Genomic DNA, 26683 nt, shown 5'->3' with positions numbered 1-26683 from the left:
GTTTCTAAACGACAAATGTGTGAATATTTTATTTAAGCATCAAGCATGACGTCTTTGTGTTTTTTCCACTAACCCGGGGTGTATCTGGGTTCAGAGCTGCTCCAGGCACCAAGTCTCATTGTACTATTGCCCCAGGAGGAGGGCTGTTTCGGGCCTGAGAGGCCTGGTGGGGGACGGGACGGAGCCGAGACGCCTTTAGATGACAGAGGAACCTTCCACAGCTCATGAGCTAAAGAAGAGTTAGACACTGAACCAGGAGACCATTTAGAGTCACTGCTTCTGGCTGCAAGAAACAGAGACAGAAAAAATGCATTCATTACACTAACACGTCTAACAAACGACTGAAACGTCTAACAAAAAAAATCTTTATACATTCATTTTATTGTGCCTTTTGAAATAAAAATAAACTAATTTTTTAACCTGTAAACTGACGATTAAAGGGTTAATACGGTGTGTAAGACTAATAAAAACCCAGCGTGCATGTTTTTAATATACATTTTCAAGACCACAAAACACCCTTCTCTAGCTCTTTAGATATAAAATGCATAAATGTTCACATTAGCCGCAGTGCTGCCTACTAGTTTCCTAATTTTATTAAATCAAGCAAAGTTTAACCATTAAACTAGCATCACTGCGGCAAGCAAAAACATATCACCAACAGTGTAATACCTTGATAATAACCAGCAAGAAATGGAAGAACCACTAGGTGGAGCTGTGATACTTGTCAATAAAATGGTATTTAAAAGAAACACCACAAATGCCATCATGGATGGGTCTATCATTGACATTCAGCAATAAAATACAACTAATCTGTTTACAGGCAAAAAAAAAAGACTTTTAATCCTTTGCTTATTTAAATCAAAACTGCAACTTTTTGTGTACCTGAAGTGCTTTGTGCTGTACTGCTGAGGGAACTACTGTGGTTGGAGGCACGAATGGATGTCCAGGCACTGTTGGAAGGCAGCGTGGTGTTTAGTGATGAGGATGGCCCTGTGCATAGATAGAAAATGTGTTAAGGATGAACATCCACAAGCAAGTCTGTGAATAGTTAATAATCACTTAGAAATTTTGATCTTCATTCAAAACACGCTCGTATTCTTGCTCTTATAAACACTAAATATGCAAATGTTCACAATCCACTTTAAGACCAAGAATGTCAACCTCTTAACTCATAATATTTCTAAATTATATTTAATGTCAAGCATTACAAGTGAGAGAAGTTGGATTTCTGAGGTCTTGTGATTTGTATGAAGGACGTTCAAGTCAAACCAGGACCTATAATGAAATTTTTCAAAAACGAAGACGTAAAACAGTCACAAAACCTTAAGCACAGTTCAGTGACTAGACTTTTAAACTCGGTTAAACATCTGAATGGTGCAAACTTTTTAAATAGCCTGCCCCACTGTAGTCGTTTCTGTGAACATTCAGTGACTGAATAGCAAGCTAGGAACAGGCATTTTAGTCACTAAATGTTCATAGGACTACAGTGGGGAACCTCGACTGGAATTCCCCCCCATTCATGGGCAGTACAAGACACGGGTGCGCTATTGAGGAAGATCGGCGTTCAAACCTGAAGCATGCAGTTTGATCATTGCTCCATGACTGAGAACCACTTACTACTTATGGCATCCACACACTAGTAATAGCTGGAATAAGTGCATTAGTGTAAGAAGGGATTAGGGAAAGGGGGAGTTTTTACTCTAATAACTGTTGTCTTTCTTCAATAGTCTGAGTTTGACATAAACGGCCCTCAAATATGTACTGTTTGTCATAGTTGTGTTCACAACATTAGTCCCGGACAAAATGTTCATAGAATCTTGTATGCAGAAGCTAAAGAAAAAGAAAAAAAAAGGCTACAAAAGCCCTTAGAGACTTAAACGTCATCTCACACTACACACAGTTTGTATAAATAAAGGAAATTGAATAATATTCCTTTTTTAACTGGGTATGTTAAAAAATGTAATATAAAAAAAATGTAGTGCTCAAATAGGTGAAAATTATTTGATTTTTAAAACAAATTCCGTCTAGAAGATGACAACAGAAAATGATCTAGGGTGAATTTCACAACACTATGTATAAAAGAAGATGCTACTGCAGATAAACATTAAAAAGCACAGCAGAGGGTGGATCATGTTTGCTGTATGTTGCCTCTGAGCCTAAACTTGACTCACTCACTTCAAAAAATTTTTGCTAAACTCTGGGCAGCAGTAACCTGAAGCTGAAATTCAACTGGTTTAACAGAAGACAATTGTGCTTTGGAAAAGCGAGACTATACAAAAACGAAGTTTGCCCTGGCAAAAAAATTCAAAGAAATATTGATGAACTAAAACACTTTTGAAGGAAAGAATCCCCTATAGTTGTTCCACCTCTACCAGTCTAATTAATTCTACTAGCTAAGCATGCAATATTTGTAACGGATCTGCTTGCAGCATTAAACAACTCAATAAATTTAACAATCAAACTATAAGAGGACTTCCCATATTAAAGTCTTAGCTTTCGAGTTTTAAAAAGGGAAGGCAGTTTATCACACATGACTGCATTTGGCATTTTGTTGGTCCTTACCATTGTTCCTGTCCCTGAGGTGATCAACATCCCGCACTGTGTTAATAGAGAGGTTGTTAATCACACTGCCAGGAGTGACGAACGGGTCAGTCTCAGGGTCGATGTTCGGGTAACCTTTCCATGGCTCACCGGGACGAAACTCTGCAAAACATACATTCACATACAACATTGTAAATTGAATAGTCATTGCTTTAAACCTCATTGTTGAAGCTACCAGGAAATGTATACATTTATTCAACCATATATCCACCCCTAACACATTTTAGATAGACATTTTTTTTTGTCCATCCATCTTGCTATATCAAGAGTAAGCATGTTAGCACTGCAAGTGGACCTGTAAATTATCATATAGATCTGACTGTACTGTTACATTTAGTCTAAAAATTTATTCATGCATGGACAGATGCAAGTCAAGTAATAAAGCTTAGTTAAATAAATATATGAATATAATAGCCACAACAAGATGGCCTCCAAACCTGGTGGCCAGTTGACAGAGGACGCATGAGGTGATTTGGCACGGGTGGGCCAGCCATCCCCCACTGAACCAGGGGGGCTGATGGGAGAATTACTGGAGTTTATAAAGTCGTACGGACCAAAGGGAGGGTCGTCAATCCTCAAAGAGGACATAGCACCTGTGGAACACAATATAATTATTAATGCTTAATACTGACTGTGTCATGCCTGTGTTATTCTAAGCATCTGCGCACGGTGTCTGGCTTAAAATCCTGGTAGTGTTTTGTTTTTCTGTACAATCCGTGTATTGGTTCTCAAAATAAACTAGAGTTATTAAATTCATTTGGGACTTTTTTTCAGCACAAAAGCATGCAGTATTTTGTTTAAGAAAACCACAAGGTCAAATGTGGCAATTCCAAGTTAAACCAGCCGCAATGAGATTAGCTCATTTAAAAGGGGAAAAATAAATAAATACTATTCGCTGTTATTTCTCAACTTTATTTCTTTTTTTTTCATCCAAAAATATGACGTGTGAACTGACCTCCAGCTACCCAGAGCATGCATGATTCAGAACTAAATAATTACTATTTCTGAAACAGATACCATCAAAGCTGAGCATTTCAACTCACCAGGTTTGCTGGGGTTTTGATCGAGTGGCGAGTTAATGGAAACATCCATGGCGGTCCACTTCTTGAGACGGGACTGTGGCTCTTTAAACCCAACACTACCAATATCAGAATTGTTCACATTCAAGTTTGAGGCCAAGCCTATGGAGAGAGAGAGAGAGAGACAGAGAGAGAGAGGGTTGGGGCATGTGTAAAATCGCATAGTGTGTAACACTGCTATAGCCATTGCTTTAAAAACAGGCTGCTTGTCTGCACAGGGTCACCCACCTAAAGGAAAGTTGGTGAAAGAGTTGAGTGCGTGTTGTTCTTTGTGCAGGTCAGATGTGTTCAGGCCAATGAAGTTGTCTATGTAGGGTTTGGGCTGGTGCAGTGTTGCAGGCTGTGGTGGGGAGTGTTGCTTTATTAGAGGAGGATCCACATGACGGGGAGGCGGGACCATGGCACCTGCAGAAAAACCACGGACCTGCGAGAAAACATCATGAATAGTTAAAGCTCCGTTGAGCTTTATTTGTGACTTCAGTAACTTTGAGTGCAAAATAAATATCAAGTGATGTTAGCAAAGAGGTTTCTCCCGACTAAAATAAAGACTAGACTATACTGTAGATGAGGATTGCCCTGGACTGGTTTATGTACAAATCAGAATTAGCCATGGGAAAAGTAAGCCAACCAATTTACTCAAACCACTGCAAATCATTTTTACTGCTGTATTACTAAGGTCATCTTCAGTAACTGCACCTCACTGCTCGTACCAAAAAAACCCTGCTTAGAGAGAGTAAACGCATCCTCAAAGATGTCTCTCACCCTGTTGATAAACCATTTACCTTAATCCCACTAAGCAGGAATTACAGGTGCCTCAGTACTTGTACAAGTGCACTGAAAAACAGCTCCCCTTTCTCGGTTCTTTCCATATTTAACATCTGATTGAGGCTTAAAAACCAGTTCCTTACTGCACCATCTCTATACTGATACTGCACTACTTAATCACCACGCAACTTTCTACCACCCATAAAACCTATTATATTTAATTCATATTTATTATTAATATACTGTAATATCCAGACATTTATATATGTATACTCTGTTTAGCATGTTATCTTCTTAACATGGCTTCACCACTGCGCATCACTGTTTGTACATAGATTGGCACATAAATCCCCTTTATAATAAATACAGCTCATGCTGTACATAGAAACGCCATAGCCTTATTGAATCTTATCTGAATTTGTAATTTTTCTAAAATATTTAATATTTTTGCACTTTACACATTGTCAAAGTTGAATAAAGTAAATCTAATCTAATAAAATATAACCTAAAGCTAAACTCTTTTCCATTTTAGTAATAAATGCATAAATGCTGAAATAAATGCATTTTACACACTTCATTTTGGCATCTTAATTCAGGAATTATTCTGGGTAGTACAACTTCCATTCAATACATCAACAAACAAAAACACAGGTCAAATTTTCATATGCATGTGTTGGCACAGAAGGAACAAACAGCACCTGACAAATATTTTACCATTTGTATAATAAAATCTCAAACCTATAAAAACAGGAATGTCATGGATCATTTTAGATATTTTTAATTTTTTTGATGTTGCACAAAATGAAAATTAGTCCCTACATTTTTCAAAAGCTATAAGGAAACATGGTCATGCTACCTGGCTACTGTGAAGTAAAAGCACCCTAATCTTTAATAAAATTAAAAGTTTTTCTAAAGTTTAATTACTGACTGAGGAGTCAATGTGGAATCACAGTGTCTCACCTGCTGTTCTTGGGTTTGGCGGTTGTTGCCAGTCATGACTCTCTGATTCTGAGCTTTCTGCTGAATGAGAAGACGCTGCAACGTGCAGAAGAGACGAGTTGAGCTCAGGAGAATGAACACCACGGATATATACAATATCTTTACCAACGTTTTATTATCTACTATATAATATGAGCATATTAAACTACCAGCTACTCAATTTCTTTAAACTAATTATTTAATCTTAACTCTTAGTTTACACTCCACTAAAAAGATTGTCCTCAAACAAAATGCTTAAAAGGAAAGTGTTTTAAAAGGGTTTGTTTACCTGCAGCTGATTTATTTGATTGAGCTGAGAGAGCTGGTTGAGTTGGGAAAGCTGATTGAGCATAGCCATCTGCTGAGGGCCAAAAATTGTATTCAGACCTGCATTATTGGGTGGATACTTCAACAGCGAAGGAGGGACCTGAAGAAATAAGGTGGGGGTGGGTGAGCAAGTAAATAGAAAATTTTAATGGGGGGGGGGGGGTAAATTGAGAGCAAGTGATACAAGTTTCCATTAATTTGAATTAAAATCAGCTACAAGGCTGTTGTAAGACCACACAGGTCACTTTATAGCTGTACACATACTGCTTGCTGTTAATAGGCCCCTTCTATCTATTAATAGGCAGGGACAACCGGTGACCCATGTTGTGGACCATTCCAAAGCAGCAGGAACACAGACACAGTAGTGTCATGAGAGTGTTTGCTGTGCTGGACACAGCAGCATTGTTAAAAAAAATAATAATAATTGCAATATCTGGCTGTACCAAAAGGGTGCAAACCAACTTAAGTGGTTCATGAATATTGCGTTCACAATATTTCCAAACACCAGTGCTGCGTTTGCTCCTGACAAGACGATACCACATGACAGATGCTTTACAAACCTGAGAGGGGAGCAGTGGAGGAGGCACTTGGTTGCGTAAATTGGACTGAGTCGAGTTCATAGGTTGTGCTGGAGGCTGCTGGGAGTTTCGGCCTTGTGCTGCTGCATTTCCACCGCCGTACATGTTAATATTCTGCAAAACATAAGAAGTAAACAGCTATCAAATGTAAAAAAAATTATAAGAAAAACACACATGCCATGAACTCTCTCTCTCAGACCAGCCGATGGTCAGAACTCCCACACTTCAGCCTGAGCGTAGGCGGCGACTCACCTGCCTGCCTGGAGTAGGGTTAGAGGGGGGAAAGCTCAAGCTTTGTGCATTTTGTTGCTCTTCCACTACACTGTTATCGTAGGGCAGTGAGAGCTGAAGACAAACACAGATAAAGACAAAGGCAAAGAGAGGGGAAAAAGCCAAGAGAGGAAAGCGGCAACAAAGAAGAAAAAGCGGAAAGTTAGTGCCAAGCTGGTGGTGCTGATATATTAGTGTTGAAAAAAAAAACGGTCTATTCATTAATAAATTATCCCAAATGTTTCTAAAAGTATTTAACTTCCTACTTTTATTTTTAGCCAAAATGCCTTTTAAGCTGCCTTACACACTAAATCTGTTCGGAACTGTTGCACTGGGTTGAAACGTCCAAATGAAAATGTAGATTAAACAATGTGGTATGTATCATATTACTAAAACTTTAATGACCCTAATAGCTGCTTTCTATCATATACCCAACCTGTCAATTAACTTAACACAGTGTAGGACAAAAACGCAACGCCATAAAAATCCCAGAAATGTAAACGCTAATCAGTCCTGAATAGGACTGAAGATCTAGCAGCAGGACACATTATGGTAAAGCTCATGACCTACAGCAGAGGGTGCTACAGAGCGCAGTAAGCTGGTCGGAGAAGCAGAGGAAAAAGGACACAGTGTTTTGAATTTAAAAGCTCACTGACCTTCTCCATGTACGAATTGCGATCGATGGGCGGTGGATCTTTGTGAATGGGGTGACGCGAGACTGGCGGCATGTTAACACTGTGTTTATCCACATCCATCCTCTTATCCATCATTCCTACAGATGAAAAGAAAACGTCTGCTTAAACAATGTGACTGCTGCAAAAAGGGATGCGTTCTGATAACACAAATATTGCAGCTACAGCTATATAAGTGAGCTAAATGCTCATTTAAATCAATTGTCATGTCAATCATTTACTTTTATTGCATATGCTGTACCCTGTATTTCTAAACAAGTATTCGTTGCATTTTATAAAAGAATAAAACGTTACTCTGGCCCATTTATAAAGACATAAATGATGCATAAATAAACGCCTTTTGGACCACTCAGCCCAGCGTAAGTAGTGTCAAAGTCAAGTCTGCAGCTGAGCTTTCGTTGTGTACCCCTAGACACTAGTCTAGGGATCAACATCTTGCCACAATCATACATAAAAGCTTTTAAAATGGCAAGTCACAATGCCTTTTTTTGCTGTTAATATCTTGTACCCTTCATTTTTGGACCTTGGTTTAATTTATTTTACTTATATATTGGCTACATAACTATCAGTATACAAGTGAAATTAGGTTTATTGTTTTATTCGTGCTAGGAAGAGATACATAATATGCTCTACAACTCATGAATACATTTGTTTTAAAAGACTAACACAGGGCACACAGAATCTTATTTAAGGAATAGAAACTTTTACAATTTTGTTTTTACAATGAAATTTTCATTATGTTCATGTTGAAGAGATTATTTCCAATTAGGTTAAACAAAAAAAAACATTTTTGTAATTCTAACATACCTGCAGACATGTCCATCTTATTGCTCTTTAGGGCATCTTCAGAATCTCTCTGTAAATAGCATACACGAAAAGACAAAACGAATTAGATCATGTTATTTACAAAAAACAGAAGAAAGAAATTATATTGATGAAAAAGTTGTCAAATTTGCAATGTTCTCTATTAAGCACCGTATATTTTACCATGTCGGCGCAACCTGCCTTAAATGTCTCGGCTAAGCAAAAGGCCAAGAAAATCTTTCATTTCTTGAACGAACAAAGGGTGCCAAGAATAATCAACATAATCGATGACGAAATTATTTGCCAATGATTAGTTGGTGATGAAATTTAGTGTATGTTTTTTTTTTTTTTTACCCTGACTCTGAATGCTGACATGTAGACATTAGGCTTACTGAAATGAAATGAACAATAGCAAAATGGCAACACCTTTATGTGCAAAAACCTGTGTGGGAGCATTTCACACTCTGCCAAAAACAGCCACAAGCATCAGAGGTGAAAAAAAAAACATGTGTGCTAGTGAGGGGGGGGTGGGGGGGGAATGGGTCACTCTGTAAAGAGTGTGAGAATCTGGTAAATAAGAAAGGACACAGAGCGATGGATGACCCCTGGCACCACAAAACTTATCTGCTATAATTGCCTGCTTTTACCTTTAAGCTACTATTACTATAAACACAGTCATTACTTGAAGCGCTAAACCATAACAGCCAAAAGGCTAATCATCTATGCTACTGATGATACTTAATGCGTTTTCATTACACATGTGGTACGTCATTTCCCAGCTTTCACGGTGTCTGAACACGCTGAGCAAAAAAAGTGTGAGGCAGAAAACCAGCAAGCACTGCCGGAAAGTTCAGGATCTGGTATGTGAGACTTTACAATCTTTAAAATGATTTACAACCATTTTAAAAGAAAACATACTTACTGGGAAATTCATGCTGTTGAACTGCTTCACAAACTGGTTCATCCAGGGATCGTCAGGTTTCCCAGGGCCTTTGTTCATCTGGAAGAAAAAGATTAAAAAGGAGTATAAATAACGTACAAACGGATCAACACATAAATAGGTACTTCATATGCACACACTATTCAGTTAATTTAAGTTGCATCTCCTTTTTATACACACAAATAACCGTGCAAAACATTAGTCTTTATATTGAATAGTAGGTTTGGGACAAGTTCAACCTAATTTTCTCTATAGGTCCACCGCAATGCTCAGCTTGGACATTAAAGCCCAATCCCAATTCTACCCCTTACCCCTTCCCCTACCCCTTCCCCTACCCCTCGCCCCTTCCCCTTGTCCCTTAAAACGAAGTGGAAAGGGGAAGGGTTAAAATATTTCCCCTAAGAAATGGGACACCACTACAACACTGTTATACGTCATCATACGTATCCGTTCATTTACATGTACACATACAGTATGGCCGTAAGCAAAACAATCATAGCGTTACCAAAAGCTCGGCAAACTGCCGTGCTACTAAACTTTCATATTTGTTTGTAGCATGTAGTAAAGTGTATGACATAAAAATATATTTTTGTAATATTGCGCAATCGGCGCTATCCGCTAGCAAACTTTAGCGGTTTTTTTGTAAACGTTTTTTTACAAAACATCACCATAAACACAAACACAAGACTAAAATTAATATACATATAATAAAAACTTGTCATAAAAATCCTTATTAATGGCAAAAAATCGTTAAATTTACGGGTCTGCTTGCTCGAGTGAGCGGCCATCTTGAAAATTTCGTTAGCCCTTCGTTTGAAGTGAGGTCCCGAAAAATCTTCGTTTCGAGGGCTATCTGGCCCTTCCCCTTAGCCCTACCCCTCCAACCAAAAGAGAAATGAGACACCCCTACCCCTTCACGTGAACGCGCCAAACGGAGGGGTAGGGCTAAGTGTAGGGGTAAGGGGTAGAATTGGGATTCACCTTAAATCTTTTATACATTTTATAAGTAGCTTTTTATGATTACCAAGATGCTAACTTTTACTAGGAGGGTTAACTGACTTTTTATACATGAATTAAAACTGAATATGAAATAAGGTACTTTTGAGCAAAGTACGAGCTATTAAACACAAATGTCAGGCACACCACTTTATGCAGTTACCTTAGGAGGGACCTTTTTCGAATAGGACCAGTTTCCTGACTGATTCACTTCCTGTGGCGTGTTATTATTCCACATGCCGATCTCCACCTCCTCCTCTTCCTCCCCCCAGTTAGAGGGAGCAGGCATGGCCATCTCACCATCCCAGGTATTCTGCACAGGCTTCGGTCCTGCAGCATGAACACAAAACGTGGTTAAAAAAAAAAAAAAAAACTTACAATAGAAGAAGCAAATACACCCTTTATGAAAACCTTTAAAGAAGGTTTAAATAACAGCCATATAATAAAAGGTGCTTTGTACGTCAAACCACTAACATTACATTAGTATTTATTAGTAATCAATATTACTGATATTTTTTAGGCTCACCAGATTTGTGCTGTGATTGGGTGCCCCACCCATTTCCTGTGTTCTCTCTTCCCGGATCGTCCCAGCTCGCCCCAGAATCCACTGGCTTTCCCCACGCAGACGTGCCGATGTCCACCGCAGGCTCCGCCCATGATGAAGACTCCCCCTTTTGAGGCCCTGAATACGGCTCTCCCCATCCTACACACACGTGTGGTACATCAAAAATACAGTTCTTGAAGAAACAATGCTTTTATAAAAGCATGGACTGTAATCTTGCAGTATCGAGTGCTTTTGTTTCTCTTCCGAATGGACCAGATTTTGGAAATCATGTATTGTGAATTGAAAAGGTAATTGACAGAACTGCGTCACTTATCGTAAAGTTACAAAGCAAATGCTTATTTATTTGCAACAGATCTCTGACTAAAAAAATATGACCCTTGCACCCAAGTATTACATGGATCTTTATACAATTAACAGTAATAAATCCTGTTTTTTTACAGCACTGTTTTCCAGCACCAGCCTGCACAACAGACCTGCACAACCTCCTCCCCCCCGCCCATTATAAATACACTTATGTAAGCAGTGTTTACTCTCCAGTGCTGCTGATTGGATCAGTTTGCATCTGACCACTGGGGTTCCTGCACTTTCACCGTTCAGCGCATGTCCGGCATTCCAGCGACAGAAATAGCCCAGTTCAGTGTGCCCCAGCTCAAGTTGCTAGCATATGACTGTAACCTTAACCTGCTTCTCCCCAAGTACAGCTAAGCCTGCCCAGGGAAGCATCATGCTGACCTTTCAAAGCAGAAGCCGCAGCTGTAGTACAAATCTGCACCGCACGCACATGTACGACCCACTGCTTGACAGAGCAGTTGAAGCGTCAGATTATTCGCATTAGGATTGGAGTAATTTAAGTTAAACGAGAAAGGAAATAAAGCACAGGGCTATAGCAAAATCTGCAGCCCATCTGTATGCTATAACTATGTAATCACTCAATACAACCCTCAAATATCCTAGTTGTCATTAATATGATTTTTCAGCTCCTTAAAATCAGTTTTCTGGGGAAAAAAAAAATTAGTCACTGGTAAATACTTAATTCGACTTGATTCTTTAACCGTTGCTTGCTCTGTTTTCATTATGAATAGGAAACACTCTAAATAATGTTTGCTGGGCTGCTCCCAAGGTATCCTCTTTTTAAACAATAAGAAATAGTCTCAAAAGCCTCATACAGCCTGGTCTTTAAAATAGGTGGTCCTCTGGTTATACTAACTCAACTGTAGTTGTGTGTCATCTCTTCCTACACTATTGTACTATTCTCTACACTGTTGTAAAATTTCAATACATTGCAAGTATGCATGTGAAAGAAGACAAGAACCTAATATGACATTAAGGCTTTGTTAGCTAGCTTAAAAAAAATTAAAAAGATGAAGGGGGAAGGAAAAGTAGGACAGAGTACATGTAGGCAGGAGGAAAGTGTGCAGAGAATTCCTAAGGCATGACTACAGAGCAGTAAATACAGACTGTGAGTCACTGCCACTGCACAAAAGGGGGGGGGGGGGGGAATACAGAAGCGCCATTACCTGAACTACAGCTCTTCTCCTTTTGCGCCATGGAGCTTGAGGCCGGTGGAAGTGGTTGTTGCTGTGGAATATCCTGTTCTGCAGAGTTATTTTTGTTCCACATGTTCACATTGCTGTAGTTGTACTTGCTTGGATCACCCCATGCCGAAGTGCCATCATCAATCTCCATCCGACGCCGGATGGATTCAGGAGACGGCTCTTCCCAACCTGTCGGCTCTTCTTCTTTCAGAGCAGCAGGCATCGGACCCCCGAGCCATCCAGTGGGTTTGTTTTTTCCTCCAGCTTGAGAGACATTTGCTGCCCTGAAGGTTCCTACATTGCTATCCTGGCCTTTTCCCCACTCTGACTGGTTGCTGGATTTTGTAGTTTCGCCCCAAGCTGGGTTGGAGTGACTTTGTTTGATTGGCTCACCCCAGCCTTGGTTCTGATTGTTTGACTTCCCAGATTCTCCCCATCCAGCTGATTGACCACCTTGATCAGGAGTGCTAGTCCCTCCACTTCCTCTCCAATTGTTGTTTGTATTACAACGTCCTGCCTCACTCCATCCTGAACCGGAGCGGTCGCTGTCGCTATCCCAACCTCCAGATCCAGACTTCTGCGGATCCCCCCAGTGGCTTCCCTTTGACCCTTCAGCAGCCCATCCTTCGCCAGAAGAGTCACCCCAACCCTGTTTTGTCTTTTGCCCATTATTCCAGGAAGAGGATTTGTCATCCTTGCAGTTACCCCAAGATGAACTACCCTTGTTTGTTCCGGCTGAAGAGTCTTCCCAGCCATTTTGAGCTTTGGTCTCCCCCCAACCAGATGCAACAGCATTGTTAGTGTTGGTGCTTGGTGCATCTCCCCAACCACTCTGGGAGCTTGATGTCTGGGGGGAAGCACTACCCCATCCTTGCGACCCATTTCCAGCTTTCTTTTCAGAGTTGGATACATCCCAGGCAGTGTTTTGCCGGACTGGGGTCTGTCCCCAACCTTGGTTGGATAACACCCGTGGGTCCATATCGGTTCTAGAGAGAGCTGCTTGTATCAAAGTTTGCTGGTTGCCTCTCCTACGGGTGCCATTACGTTGTCCATCCCTTTCACTATGATTTCCCGAGCTTTCCCCACTTCCTTCACTCCCTGTGGATTTGTTCCAAGTACTGCCTTGAGACGACTGACCACCACTCCCTAGCCCAAGAGCGTCATCTTCCAAGGACTTCCACCCATTTGTTCCCTTCCTGCTCCCGTTTGTGCCATCATTGGAATGCTGATTGTTGCTGGGCAATGCGCCCCACTCTCCACTCGAGACTTTAGTGCCAGTGTTTGAAGACGTTGAGGAGGATGACGAGGAAGAGGAGGTGCTACCCCAGGGACAAGAGGCTCCAGCAGCACCCATGCTGTTACCTGCTCCCCAAGTCAAACTTTGAGATGCAGTGGACTGAGAGTCCCAGCCTCCTCCACAACTGACCATCCCATTATTATTTTTGAAAGAAGCAGCACTCACAGAAGATCCATTAGCTCCGGACTGCATTAGAGTTGCATTCACAGTGTCGACCACAGCTTGGCCTTTTGGGACAGAACATTTGTCTCCAGGGTAAGTAGTGCTGGGTGGAGCACCCCATGCTGTACCGTAGGACCCGCTGTTCATCCCCTCACTGTTGCCATGCTGAGAAATGGAAGTGCCATTGGAGACAGGAGAAGTTTGGAGCTGAGGGGAGCCCCCTGTGCTCATAGGCCAGGGTCGTTCATTCATCTGCAGTGAACCTGTAGAGTTTGGTAAACTAGAGGTCATAGGGTTAGTAGTGTTATTTGGTCCATTAAATTCAGTGTTAAGGTTTTGAGGCTGCCCACTTAGAACCTTGCTTGTACCATTGACTTCAGATTCAACCACCTTATCTTGCAGGCTTCCCCAGGACATCTTAGAGTTAACACTCTGCATGTTGGGCACTTGACCTATGGTGCTTCGTTGAGTGTTGGTGCCCCCGTTCCCACTGCCCAAAGGCCCATGGGAGTTTGGACCAGCATTCTGCAGAACGGGCCAGGCACCATGGTTGGCATTTGGGTTCAAAGTGCTTGGATTTACACCTCCATTAGTTGAGGGACCTTGGGTACCCCATGCATTTATTCTTCCATGACCACCTTCTGCCAGCTTGTCACTGGAGCTCTCTCCGGAACCTTGACATGTGCTTAGCACTGAGCCCCAAGGACCCTTAACACTCCCATTAGTCACATTATTGCTACCATTACCAACCATGAAATGAGAACCTTGATTGCTGCCTTGCCTATTGCCATTGCTGTCACCACCAGCAATCCCAGATGCCATCATACAGAGGTTTTTCTCTGACCCGGAGCTGGAGCCAGACTCAGCATCCATACATTCTGAGGACAGCTCTGGGTCACTACCAGTGATGGAAGGCCAGGCTCCCTTATCACAGCTGTCTACAATCACTTTGTCCCAGTTACTGTTTGAGTCACTGCAGGGTGAGCCAGTGCTCCAGGGTGAATTCTCATACTGAGATTCCAGACCAGCGTGATCCAAACCTGCAAACACAATTTAAAATAATTTTTTAAAAAGGTCATAAAACAATTGCATCAAAGGAGTTATTATAATTGAACACCATGCTTACAAAAACCTAGCCCCCAGAATGCATTTAACCAATTACTTAGAAATGCTACAATGAAATGTACACAACTACAGTAAAAATAACTAAGACTGTACTAAAGAAAAGGTAATTTATATATTTATATATATATATATATATATATATATATATATATATATATATATATATATATATATATATAGCACTGGTAGAACCACTCCTATTGGCTAGCCAGAGTCAATGATCCGTTTTTCATTTTTATTTAACTAAACTTTTTTTGTTAAACTAATATTACAAAGTTTTTTGCTTTTTATATAGTTTCTTTTAAAAACGTCCTGCTAAAGAGCCAAAATAAATCCAATGATTTACTAACAAGACATACATCATCAATGACATAACATACAGGAGGGGAAGTTTCTTTTTCATTCTGCTAAACTATGAAGATATGGCACAGCTCTCTTCTGGGTTGAACTTTTTAGTTGAAAGTTTTTACCTCGAAAACAGGCCTGACTAAGAAACTTGTTACAGGCAACAAGTTTTAAGCTTTAATGACATTACTTAAATAAATTACAGGCAAACATGAGGCTGATAACGTGTGTTGAGTTAAATCTTATTCTAGTTAGATTTAAAAACTTTATATTTTTATTTTACATTAATTCCATTCTATATCTAACTGATGAACAAATTTATTTGCGCTTTAGTTATAATCAGGAGACTTAAATTTGCAATATTATCACAATTATACATAACTATCGATATTGATCAATATGGGAAAAATTGTGATTTTTTTTTTTTTCATCTGATATCGCCCAGCCCTTCGTGACACATACCACATGAGTGGCTAATTCTAGCATTTTGCCTCTTCAGTCATCTGATTGTGTGTTAATATTGGTGTTTGTGAAAGTGCTTAAAAATGTCTGTGGGTCTTTATAATGTAATAAAAAAAATTATAAAATGAAACAAACCATTAAGACTTTGCAAACATTTGGATATACCGAAAAGCTGATAAACCAAAGATGTTTAGTGACCCAGACTCTAGTACTATGCCATATTACGCATTAAACTGGCAGACATTTCGCGCCACGGGAAGCGTCTCTTTCCAGTTTGGATGAAAAAGAAGCACAGCGTCCACCATTTTGTTAAAGCAGCATGACGCTGCAGCATGACAGAGGATCAGACAGAGTGTAAACGACAGAGAGAGAAAATGGGGGGGGGGGGGTTTACAACCCGCATTTGAGAGTATTTGGACATATGACTTTAAAAAAATAAATAATTAAACTAGCACTGCACCTCAAGACAAGGTGAGAAAAGCATGCAAGTTCAAGCCAAACAACGGAATGTTCAGCATTCCTCTGTTTTTTTTCCAGCAGTTATTCTGCTAGTCTGTGCTTGCTACTCCAAAAAAGGCTGCCAAATCTCACTAAAGAGCTGCACTTGCCAAGTCTGAGGTTGTTCTCACCAAGTGGGTTAGCAACAGACAGAGGCAAAATAAAAATACAAGCAGACATTTTGAAGTAGTTGTTGGGTGGGTTTCAGACTGCATTACAGTTAAAATAATCGGAAAAATACCAGAAATCATTCACTTGGCAAAAATCTTCTGTAATGTTTTTTAAATATTATGATTAAAAATAAAATAGCTGCAGTTAAAGCCTACAATACTAGCTATAAGTGTATTATTTTAATGCATAAAACATTATTTCTTCTTCAGATAATCTGGTTAAATGTCAAATAAAATTATTTACATAGCTCAATCTATACTACTGTGCAATCATACGTTTAAAAAACAAACATAATAAATAAATAAATAAGTGTTCACAAGACGCATTGAACCGTCACTACAAACACACTAGTCATATCTGCTGAACAACCTTAAACAGCCAGCATGTCAATGGTATCACCGAAATCAGCTTGGTTCCTAAACCATATGCTAAAGACATGAAAGAAATAGCTGAGACTTTAGCTACCGTATAATTTATGTAACCAGTACACAAAGAAAAACAGCAAAAACTTTGATAAAACTATACATAAAAATACCAAAAAAAACCTTATTGATAAAAATATGGAGCCAGCAATACAAAAACAAGCAACACCACACATTCTATCCAGAACTTTTATTCCTGAATGAACTATTTCTTTCAGAAATTTTATATAAATTCCCGCCACTGAGATCCAGACAGATATTTTTATTTTCTTTAGATTTTTTGTTAAAGAAACCATAGGTACACAACAAGGCAAATGAGTGAAATGACCATTAAATAATAAGCAGCTGCATTTTATTTTGAATATTGTTTTCTGTGGACCCAAATCAGAAAATTCACAGGTCAAAATGAAAAAAATCATGTTCCATATCATTTCTCCTACACTGAATTGGCTTTTATAGCAAGCAAATTTTATTTGTGCTTGGCCTGACTGTTGCTTAAGCTGTGAAAGCGTGTTCTTTTTTTTAAGTGGTACCAAAGCGAGAGGTTAAAAATGGCATCTCTTAAAACTTGGACCATTTTAAGCAAAGGATGTGGGAACAGAGGCAAAATAAAAATAAAGACAAAAGCAGACATTTGAAGTAGTTGTTGGGTGTGTTTTAAGCTGCATTACAGTTTAAAAATAAATAAATAAAATACCAGAAATCCATTTACTTGGCAGAAACCAAACTGATTTTTAATATTCCTTAGAAACTTTATTTACTCTCCACAGTTGCAGATAGAGAGGGAAAAAACTGGACTGACCCTAACAGCAAGATCAATCCTATGTTGATTTTAATAAGCAAAAAGAATTGGGAACTAATTAAAGTTTATGCGCCACTTATTAAAGTTTATGCATGTATTACTCTCGATCCTGGAAAGAGAAAATCAAATCAGCAGCACTACAAACCCATCCACAGCACATGCACGCAAACACACCAGAAAAGCATAATACAATTAGCAACTAACAAAAAAGTGTCACCTGTTTGGTTAGGGGAGTGGCTGACCGAGTCCCGAATGGGAGCCATGCCTAAGAAACAACAGAAATACACTGTGAAATACTAATACTTTACTACAGGCATGATAAAGCAGATTTTATTTAGGAGGCACCAAAAGACTAGTGTTGAGTGCTGAATTGAAGTGCAAATACATACCAGAGATAAATATTAAAAATAATTTAATCTAGGTAACGTGATAAAGCTTTAGAGTACCTGAATGCATTATTAAATTTTTAGACCTACATATAACCATTTAGGAGTACCACACTTAAACTAACATTCTATATTACACATTTTATAATAAAGAATTCACAGGTTTTTCCATTGACCAGTTGAAAACAGCTTTTTAATATGTTAAAAGTGCTGCATTCATTTCTCGGCAAGCCAACCAATTTGTTTTTATTTATTTTGCACTTGGATCCTCCATTTTTTATTTGACTGTGCTCAAACATGGTTGGTGGGAAAAGTGAGGCCAAGTGCTATTAAACACTCAATGGTGAAAGCATAAGCCTTCATTCAACTAAAACCCTCATATGCAAATGCCTGACACACAACTGTTTTTTGTGTGTGCAGTAAATGGAAGAAAGTTGAGCTCAATAAAGTAACCAGATGTGAGATTTTTAAACATTTATTGCCTATATTTTTTAGCAACATCCCAGTAGATATAGCTGACTAACATTAACTGTAAACTTGCTTAAAGAAAAAAAAGGTCAAGACTCACATCAAATCCACATTCCAAAGTTCAAGTCCTAGACAAATCTGTGACCCTGACAAATCTAATTAGTCACATTGAGAGTCTGACAAAGTTCTCACCAACCTGCAACTAGCACAGCATTTGACAGTACCGAAAAAACAGGTGCGCCCACAATGCCCTCGTTACATTTAGATAAGTTTACAACCCAGCTAATCTCTTTCAAAGCCCAAATTGTTTGAATAATATGCTCCACAAGACCTCAATGGACTCCACAAGACCCCTAAAGGTGTTCTGTGGTATCTTGCACTAAGGCATTAGCAGGAAGCTTTGTTCAAGTCCCTCAAGTTGCACATGAATGCCAAAAATTAGAGCTTCGAGGCAGGACACTGGCCAGATAATCTCACTGCGGGCTTACTGGCTTGCCTTCCTTCCATAGTGTCTGTTCACCGGGTAAGCGATGCACATGCAACCAGGCTATCACAAGATGTTTAACTGAATGAACAAATAAAATAAAATGCTTCAGATCAGGCCATCTGCTAAAGTCGCTCAGATCTTGACCCTTTCCCCGTTTTTCCTACTTCTAACACATCATCTTTGAGAAGTGACTGTTAGACAGCACTATAGCAAGATCATCCATGTTATTCACATCCTGAGTACAACAGAATATATTGGCCTTTTTATTTCTATATGAAGAGAATGAACACAATCAGAATGGAGCAAACGCACTGCAACCGGTGTTTGTTTCCGTTGTCAAGTTTACTAAGACTGGCTACGTCTTGTTATAGCTACGGCATGCTGCGGCGTGAGCCGTTGCTTTGATCTTAACATGCCCCAAGCATCACATTTCCACACAAAAACTGTTAAGGCTCTTCATCAGTTCTTTTCCCCTGCACAGCCCAAGTGATCATCATCATCTGTCAAACATTGACATTTAATCGTCACATCAATCATCGCAGATATGCAATTATACCCTCTTGTACACACCCCCAATTTCTACCAATATACTGTCACAGTGTAGTGTCAGGATTTAACAACTTTGCAATAAGAGACTTATATGGTTATCACCCCGTGTTAACGGAATCACATTCATTGCCTCAGTTACTGAGGATTATTTACTAAACAATATTAATCATTAATAAACGTTTTAAACAAGAGCACATCATTCAGCAGCTGCTAGGTAACCAGATAAGAGGAAGAACCGCTGAACATCCAGTCAATGTATTTAATGTACAAGTAGTGTAATGTCTAAAAACACCGCACCGGAGCACTGTGAGTAAAATAAAGAGACAAAGGGTAATACCTGAGAGGTAAGCTTTGGTGCAGTATCCTTCAGGCCCCTCGGCGTTTTGCTTCCCTCGGTGGATAGACGTGAGCTGCACTTGAGTTCCCAGGATGGCGGCGAAGGCCGCGGTACGGCGCTAAACTTTCAGCAGTTGCTTCCAGCTAAGATGTGGCGGACGTTGGCGGTCTCTGGGCCAGTTGGCATCGCTGATGGCGCAGGTTTTCCAGAGGTGGTGCTGTTTGCAATTGGTAGACTGAGGCTGGCAGGAACTGGACTCCGTATGTTCTGGCACTATGGTGCAAAAAAAAAAAAAAAAAAAAAAAAAGTAGTGGTTAAGAAGCAGATGTTAGAACTCAGGTCTGTTTTGGGTTTTTCCTAGAATCTCAGCTATTTATAATGCTGCTATTTGTAAAAAAGTTGCATAGTGCCACGACAGATTCTTAACAATTGCTGTGTGACACCCCTGAAGACGCCTGCACCAGGCACCTGCATAGCTTCTCACACACAGTAGAAATCAGCTCTGAAAAAACAGCCAATTTACAGTCTATACTAAATGGCCTGAGAGATGCTATTTGATGTCATACTTTCAAGTATTTCCTTTTAGAACGGAAGTCAGAATGATGTGTGTTAAAGTGCTTAACTGATTTACAAAGCCAGCTGCATTCAAGACAGCACGATAGGTTTAAAGATGATTTATCTGTAATTAATCAAAGCTTAACACATCTGATATCTGTATTGTCTTCTCTGGTTAATGATTAAACCAGAAAAAAAGACAAAACTGGGATGTATATGGTTGCACTGGATTCCAGAATACCAAGGGAAAAGTACAAAAATTTCTAAAACACCTATTAGTTTAGATTTAAGTGCATTTTAATAACACGAGTCATGTGACCTTGGGGTGCTTTTGACCCTGTTTGGATAAATTTCCTAGACCGAATTTATCCGATGGTTAGAAATTCTACACAAGTTCTACAACGGTTCTACCACTGGTTCTTGGGATATTACACTAATGAGAACTTCCAAACAAAGCATAATGCCTCCACCACGGAAGAGCAAAGGACTGCATTATGAGTAAGGACAGATCTATTGGTCACACTGTACTTGATAATTTATTCTCATGTTAGAGATGCATGTACAGGAGCTAAGCCTAAACTTAAGGTCAAACAGTTCTGGACTAGATCTTAAAAATGTAGCTGATCTATATTTATATATATTTTATACAGCCATTCTAAAAGGGGCAAATCTTTATATCATCACAAACTACAGTCAACCATGTGGTCAGGAAAAAAAAAATTCTGAACACTACAACTTGCATGCACTTTTCAGTCCACACTAGATCAAGAAATGTCACAAGCCTTTTTAAAACCACTTGAGATGTCCGGAGCAGAAGCAACATGCAATTAAAACCACTCGCTGCTTCCTCTGACAATCAGCTCATTTACAAAGTAATGCTACATTTTTTTTTTTTTTTTACAGTAAAAACAAAACAAAAAATGATGTTTTAATTTCTGTTTAGCTGCAGAAATCTAAAATTCCAAAAGCAAAAGGAAATGTATTTTATAAATTGTGGTAAAAAGCACAAGAATTTTAAAACACTGCAGTGCATACAAGTAGTGTGAACCACCAAAACACTCCAGTCAGATGTAACAGCGAGAAATGGTTCCATCATCATAAGCAGTTAGCGGGTGTATCGTCACTAAATTGTCTTTAAGTTATATGTTTTATTTATCTTCTTGCCCATTTTTGTCTGTAGTGACGTTTATTAAAAAGAATTTAATTAAACTTAAAAAAAATAAATAAAATAAAATTTAGCATTACCAATATTACAATGCTGTATGGCCACACCTCTGGAGTTAAAATATTGTTTAATCCTTTCAGCGCAGGACGTCCATGTGGTCCTTAAATGAACACTGCAGAACAGACAACCTCTTCAGATCGCTGTATCAGTGTTTAAATGACACTAGGACTAATTTGATGCACATCGACTTTAAGTTATTCACTGCTTCACCATACTGCAGCTTACTTAAGTTGCAAAATACAACAAAAGTTTTCTTTTCACTGGAGGTTTAATCTGCATGCAAAGCAAATAAAGGCAAGGTCAAGAGATAAAATTCTGAATCATCAGACTTTCCATTAACCACTAAAGTAAAAATAGGACGATAAACACAACATAGCTATTGTGAGGATTGTCTAGGGCAGGACGGCAGTAATGTAGTGTAAGGTTGATAGTGTAGTGTATGGTTGAAATCAAGTTAATCAAGTAGGAGGTTTAGAGTATCAGTGGGGACAGTGTGAAGTAAGTATCTGCTGCTTGAAGATCTACCAAAAAAAAAAAAAAAAAAAAACATTTTGTAAAACGTTTTTTTACTTCGCCTCTTAGTATCCTACATAAGCTGTTATGACTTCCAATCTGTCTTTGAAGCAGAGCATAAAAAAACAAAACGTTTCTCTGGTACACCTTAACTTCTTTTGTCTGTGTCATTGATGATGAGATTAACATGCTGCTGTAATGCCTGTCAAGCAATTGATGAGTCACCCAAGTTTGCAAGAATCTCACAAACATGAACCAATTTTCTTCCATTGCATTTTTCCTCCTCCTCCAAAGGCTCCGTAAAAGACTACTTGTGTCCAACATACAGCGTTACCAACATCAGACACGATCACGACCCCAATCTCAGTAACCTAACCCCAGCCTCTTCTCTTTCATCATCCTTTAGCTGCAGACTTTTCTTCCTGCCATAAAATGCCCACACCTTTCCATTTAGATTTCCCTATAAACAAAAGCCCTACTGCAAGTTTCATTTTAGTCCCGAGAAATAAGCGATGTGGTAACGGGGAAGAGTGAAAAAGAAATCTTAGCATAATCTACTTACAGGATCAGAGCGGTAAATTACACCGCTCTAGACAAACGGCTAATGCAAGGCTCAAACCCCAATATCATTTTATACTTTATTTCTTACATATAAATATTTATGAAGATTAAGAGCAGTATTTGTTTGCTCATTTGTTTTCAAAGCACACTGCCTAAGGCTTAAAACTCACCTTGAAATTAAAACAGTCTACTTAACCATCAAACACACACACTTTCAAAGACTGGTTAGATATACAAGGCATGCCCACGTCTTGTGCAAGCAGTGGGAGCAGGGAATGCCAGAGAAAGTGTTGTCACCAGAGCAACCCGTAACGCCTCTAAACAGGAAGGCACACACTCTGACGACGTGTAGTAAATCTCGGTTTCGTTTTCCTGACGTTACTAAAGCATTTTTAACCAAAATAAGCCTGAGGATCAACAGATACTCGGGTTAGAGATGTTTGATATAGCAACTGTTACTGCCCTGCTGCGCTCTCATCGACAGCCACAATTGATCTTAACAACCCCTGCACCCCCCCCCCCACCCCCACCCCCCCACACACACACACACTGTGGTGAGGCGTGGCTCAACAGTAGCTTATTTACACAGACACCCAACAAAAAAAATGCAAGATGTTTTTTACTTCCCATTATCCTAACCCCCGTGTATTGGTGGAGGGTAAAAAGTCGGAATTATGAAAAATGCATTACCTAATGGGTGTTATTAACACGGAGTATTAACACAGACTTTCAGAGGAGTTCTGAGACTCATGTTAATGTGTTAGAGACATAGTTAAATACGGGACCTTTTCCTAACAGCCTACCATACTGGACAAGCAAATTAATTTATCTTAAACTGTTCTTTTACATCATACAATTTAATTAAATGTTAATTTGAACTATTTTATATTAATTAACTATTCATCAAAACAAATGTTTAAACCGTACCCAGAAGGCACTTTATGATTTCACTTCCATTTAGATCAGCCATGTTGGTGTTTTTCCTCCATCACTCTAGACTGAATTCTCCAAACTCAGCACTTGTCTGATAATTTTAGTCACATCAGGTTAGACAGGACAGATTTTTTATGTTAATGTTGCCTCACTTGCTGTATCTAGTCTTGTGGCATGTCTAAACATCAGTAAACCTCCCCCAGATACAAGTTATTATATATTTTAAAACACTTTTAAAGTCACACTAAGGAAAACCATGCAAAAAAAAAAAAATAAGTAAGATACCACAGGCTGATTCAGGGAGCCTTTCACAGTGGCTAGCGTTACCTGATATTCGTTTATCAGCAAAATCATCAACTCCAGTCTCCTATAAATAACAACTAGTGTCGTATCTAATGACGTATTGATGGTAACATCCGGGCGGACAACAACAAAATTCCAGAAACTCACTCCAGTGGTATTTTTACGGTTGTTTAGATTTGGGAATTTTATTATTATATTTAGAGAAATGATCAGAAACATCCAATGCTGAATTATTTCAATCCAAGTCTTCAGACACAAATAATAAAATTAAGCTGATGCACTGATTCAATAACAAAGAACATACAAAGCTGAATTATTTTTCACTTGAAAAAAAAAAAAAAAAAAAAGGTTAAATTCCTGAACACAAACCGCTGATGATAATCAGAGCAGTCTCTCTAGCTTAGACGACAGTACATCGAAAACGATCCAGAATCCTGCTCCTAACGGCACTGTATCCAATCCAAGCACAGTCTACATCCTGATTGTGGAGGTCAGTACAATTTCATTAAGTTGCTGAAAACACCCACATAAAAACAGACAAACATGTACATTAAAGAAAACATCTTGGATGCCAAGTTAGACGATGTCAAGTCTGCAGCAACATCTCATAACATATGTAATCTAGGCACAACAGTAAGCAGGGCAATAATCCCGGGAAGAAAAAAAAAAGCAATTTAGCTGCTCTTTAACATTTATAAATCATTCTGATAATTTACTTTACTTTTATAATAAGCCTAGCCCTGAATTCAGATGTGTAAGCAATGCTGCCTGCGTAATTAATTATTATAAATAATAAGACGAAACACTAACATCTGGCCATTAGAGCTGTGAATCAGGTACATGGCCAACTTAATTCAATTAGCTTTTTATGCTTTGCAATTTTCAATTCGAATGAATCACACCAATGTCTAGTCAGATTTGCCTCAAACAGATGTATTTCTTACAGGTTTTGACGTGCTGAAAACTTCCAAAGGCAATGACTAAAAATATAAGCTGTGTAACTGTGTTCTGTTAATTGTTTGAACGTCATGTCTTATCAAAAACAATAACCTTTGTTTCTTTGGTTTTGCTCTCCAGTCCAGTAGTTGGTGTTTTTGCATGACTGCCCATAAACTCAAAAGAAGTAGAAACCATACTCTTGGAAAATGTAAACGCCTATGCAAGAGGACTGTTTTTTTAATTATTTTTAAGTACATTTCTATAACAAATTGAGGTTAAAATATTGTTTTGATTTAACACAATAAAATGATGTGAGGCAGGTCACTCACTAACAGTAGCCACCAAGTTACTAAAGTTACTATTTAGTACGTTATGCATTTAGGAACTGACCCTGAATCAGGGGAGAGAGAGTTAAAAAAAAAAGGAAAGAAAGAAAAGCAAATATCCTTGTGTAACAAACTTCACAGCTTCCATGTGTAGTGCTTCCATTTTGGATGACCAGATCATGTGATTCAAATAATTAATGTCTCACTTCATATATCAATATCAAAGCCTTGACAAAGTAGACAACACTAATGTATGTGCTTGCCCAGTCAGGTGTCTTGACTGTTACGGAAAATAAATGACTACGTACATACCTAGGTTACCAAAATAAATAATGCTTTTAACCTTTCCGGATAGCTCTTGTTGTAGTAAAACGTTACAAAAATAAAAAATAAAACAAAATCTTTCCAGTTTACTTGTTTGCTCATTATTTGACTACAGCTAGCGTTTTTATTTTCTCACAATGAAATGTTTAAACGTGGTGTTTTTTACTGTAAACTGTAATGTATTTGTCACTGTTCCCACATCAATGTTACTAATAATGAAAATACCAGCTTGCATCCAGTTAAACTAGTTAATATTGTTAGCAACAAAAAAAAATTCGATTTTTCGCTCGCTCTCTTAAAAAAAACTATTTTATTCATCGTCATATTTTGACATATACTGTATTCATCACACACACTAAGTTTATGTATAATAGTGTTATACATGCACACAAAAAAAAAACACCTTCCCTCCTTTCTCACTCTGTATTGCCTTCCTCAGATAACACTACTGTGACAGAAAACAACCTAATCTAAATCAAAGCATGCAGCCATTTTGTCTCAACAGCCTTTGCTTTCTGTTTACTCCCCCACCCTTTAAGCTCATCCAACAGCTTGCAGACACACACAAGCTCTGCGGGGGAAAAAGGCGAATTTTTCCGGGTTCAGAGTCACCATTTACACCTGGCATTAACATGTGGCACCTAATCAGCTTACAAGTGGTCAGCAGAGACGAACAGGCATTCAAACCTGGCCTTTTAGGAGTCTTAAACCTGACTTCAATGTCTACTCGTGACTGGAGAGGGTGCTTGGACAAAAGCAACACAGTGTCTTTTTCAAAGCAGCCTGGGCACTACTAGTCTAATTTTAAAACAGGAAGACGGTGAGATTTACCCGATAAAACGGTCATGCATTCAGAAGGTTAATATCAGCTCGACTAGACACATTCTCTGAGCTTTAATCATCAGTAGCACAAATTAAAAAAAAAGCTAAGAAATGTTTTTTTTTATATGGAAACCTTGAGTTGTAGACTTGGGTAGGTTTTTAGGTACGGCTGAGAATAAAATCAGTAGCAAGCAGATTTCCGGAGCCAATGTGTTTTTTGTTTTTATTATTATACGTATGAAGTATGTGCAACAAAGAAAGAAAGAAAGAAAACCCACCCTACTTCCTTTCATTTTCACTTCTTCTGTTCTATTTTCCTTTGCACAACAACAGTGTAAACTACACAGTGCACTACACAATCTCAACCAGATCTTGGCTGAGTGGAAACTGACTTTAGCTTGAACCCCTTAACTTAAAGGAAAAAAATAAATAAATAAAAAAAAACACACACACACTTGAACACTATTTGTGCTACAATAAATACTCAACACTTACATGTTTCTCTTACTTAATTTATCTCCCTTTGTCGTGTTATATTAGC

At 38.8% G+C, this 26683-nt stretch overlaps 1 protein-coding gene across 4 annotated transcripts in view; it reads right to left on the bottom strand.

The window, feature by feature from the left end:
* The window catches only part of LOC128544334 (trinucleotide repeat-containing gene 6A protein-like), a 38256-nt gene that overhangs the window by 6594 nt on the left and 4979 nt on the right, over window positions 1–26683 (bottom strand). For all 4 annotated transcript variants that reach the window (XM_053514337.1, XM_053514340.1, XM_053514338.1 and 1 more), the window contains 17 exons: window positions 19642–19914; window positions 17632–17679; window positions 12113–14629; window positions 10557–10733; window positions 10194–10360; window positions 9017–9094; window positions 8098–8146; window positions 7255–7370; window positions 6311–6442; window positions 5713–5850; window positions 5406–5480; window positions 3909–4104; window positions 3645–3782; window positions 3039–3194; window positions 2563–2703; window positions 883–990; window positions 74–283 (listed from right to left, as the gene is read on the bottom strand). In XM_053514337.1, coding sequence (XP_053370312.1) covers window positions 74–283; window positions 883–990; window positions 2563–2703; window positions 3039–3194; window positions 3645–3782; window positions 3909–4104; window positions 5406–5480; window positions 5713–5850; window positions 6311–6442; window positions 7255–7370; window positions 8098–8146; window positions 9017–9094; window positions 10194–10360; window positions 10557–10733; window positions 12113–14629; window positions 17632–17677 — 4444 coding nt within the window. In that variant the 5' untranslated portion in view covers window positions 17678–17679; window positions 19642–19914. The remainder of the gene's footprint in view (window positions 1–73; window positions 284–882; window positions 991–2562; window positions 2704–3038; window positions 3195–3644; window positions 3783–3908; window positions 4105–5405; window positions 5481–5712; window positions 5851–6310; window positions 6443–7254; window positions 7371–8097; window positions 8147–9016; window positions 9095–10193; window positions 10361–10556; window positions 10734–12112; window positions 14630–17631; window positions 17680–19641; window positions 19915–26683) is intronic.

The sequence above is a fragment of the Clarias gariepinus genome, chromosome 16, assembly GCF_024256425.1.
Source record: "Clarias gariepinus isolate MV-2021 ecotype Netherlands chromosome 16, CGAR_prim_01v2, whole genome shotgun sequence".
Classification (NCBI taxonomy): domain Eukaryota; kingdom Metazoa; phylum Chordata; class Actinopteri; order Siluriformes; family Clariidae; genus Clarias; species Clarias gariepinus.
The sequence above is the reverse complement of the archived record's forward strand: the minus strand, read 5'-3'. Positions and strand labels throughout refer to the sequence as shown.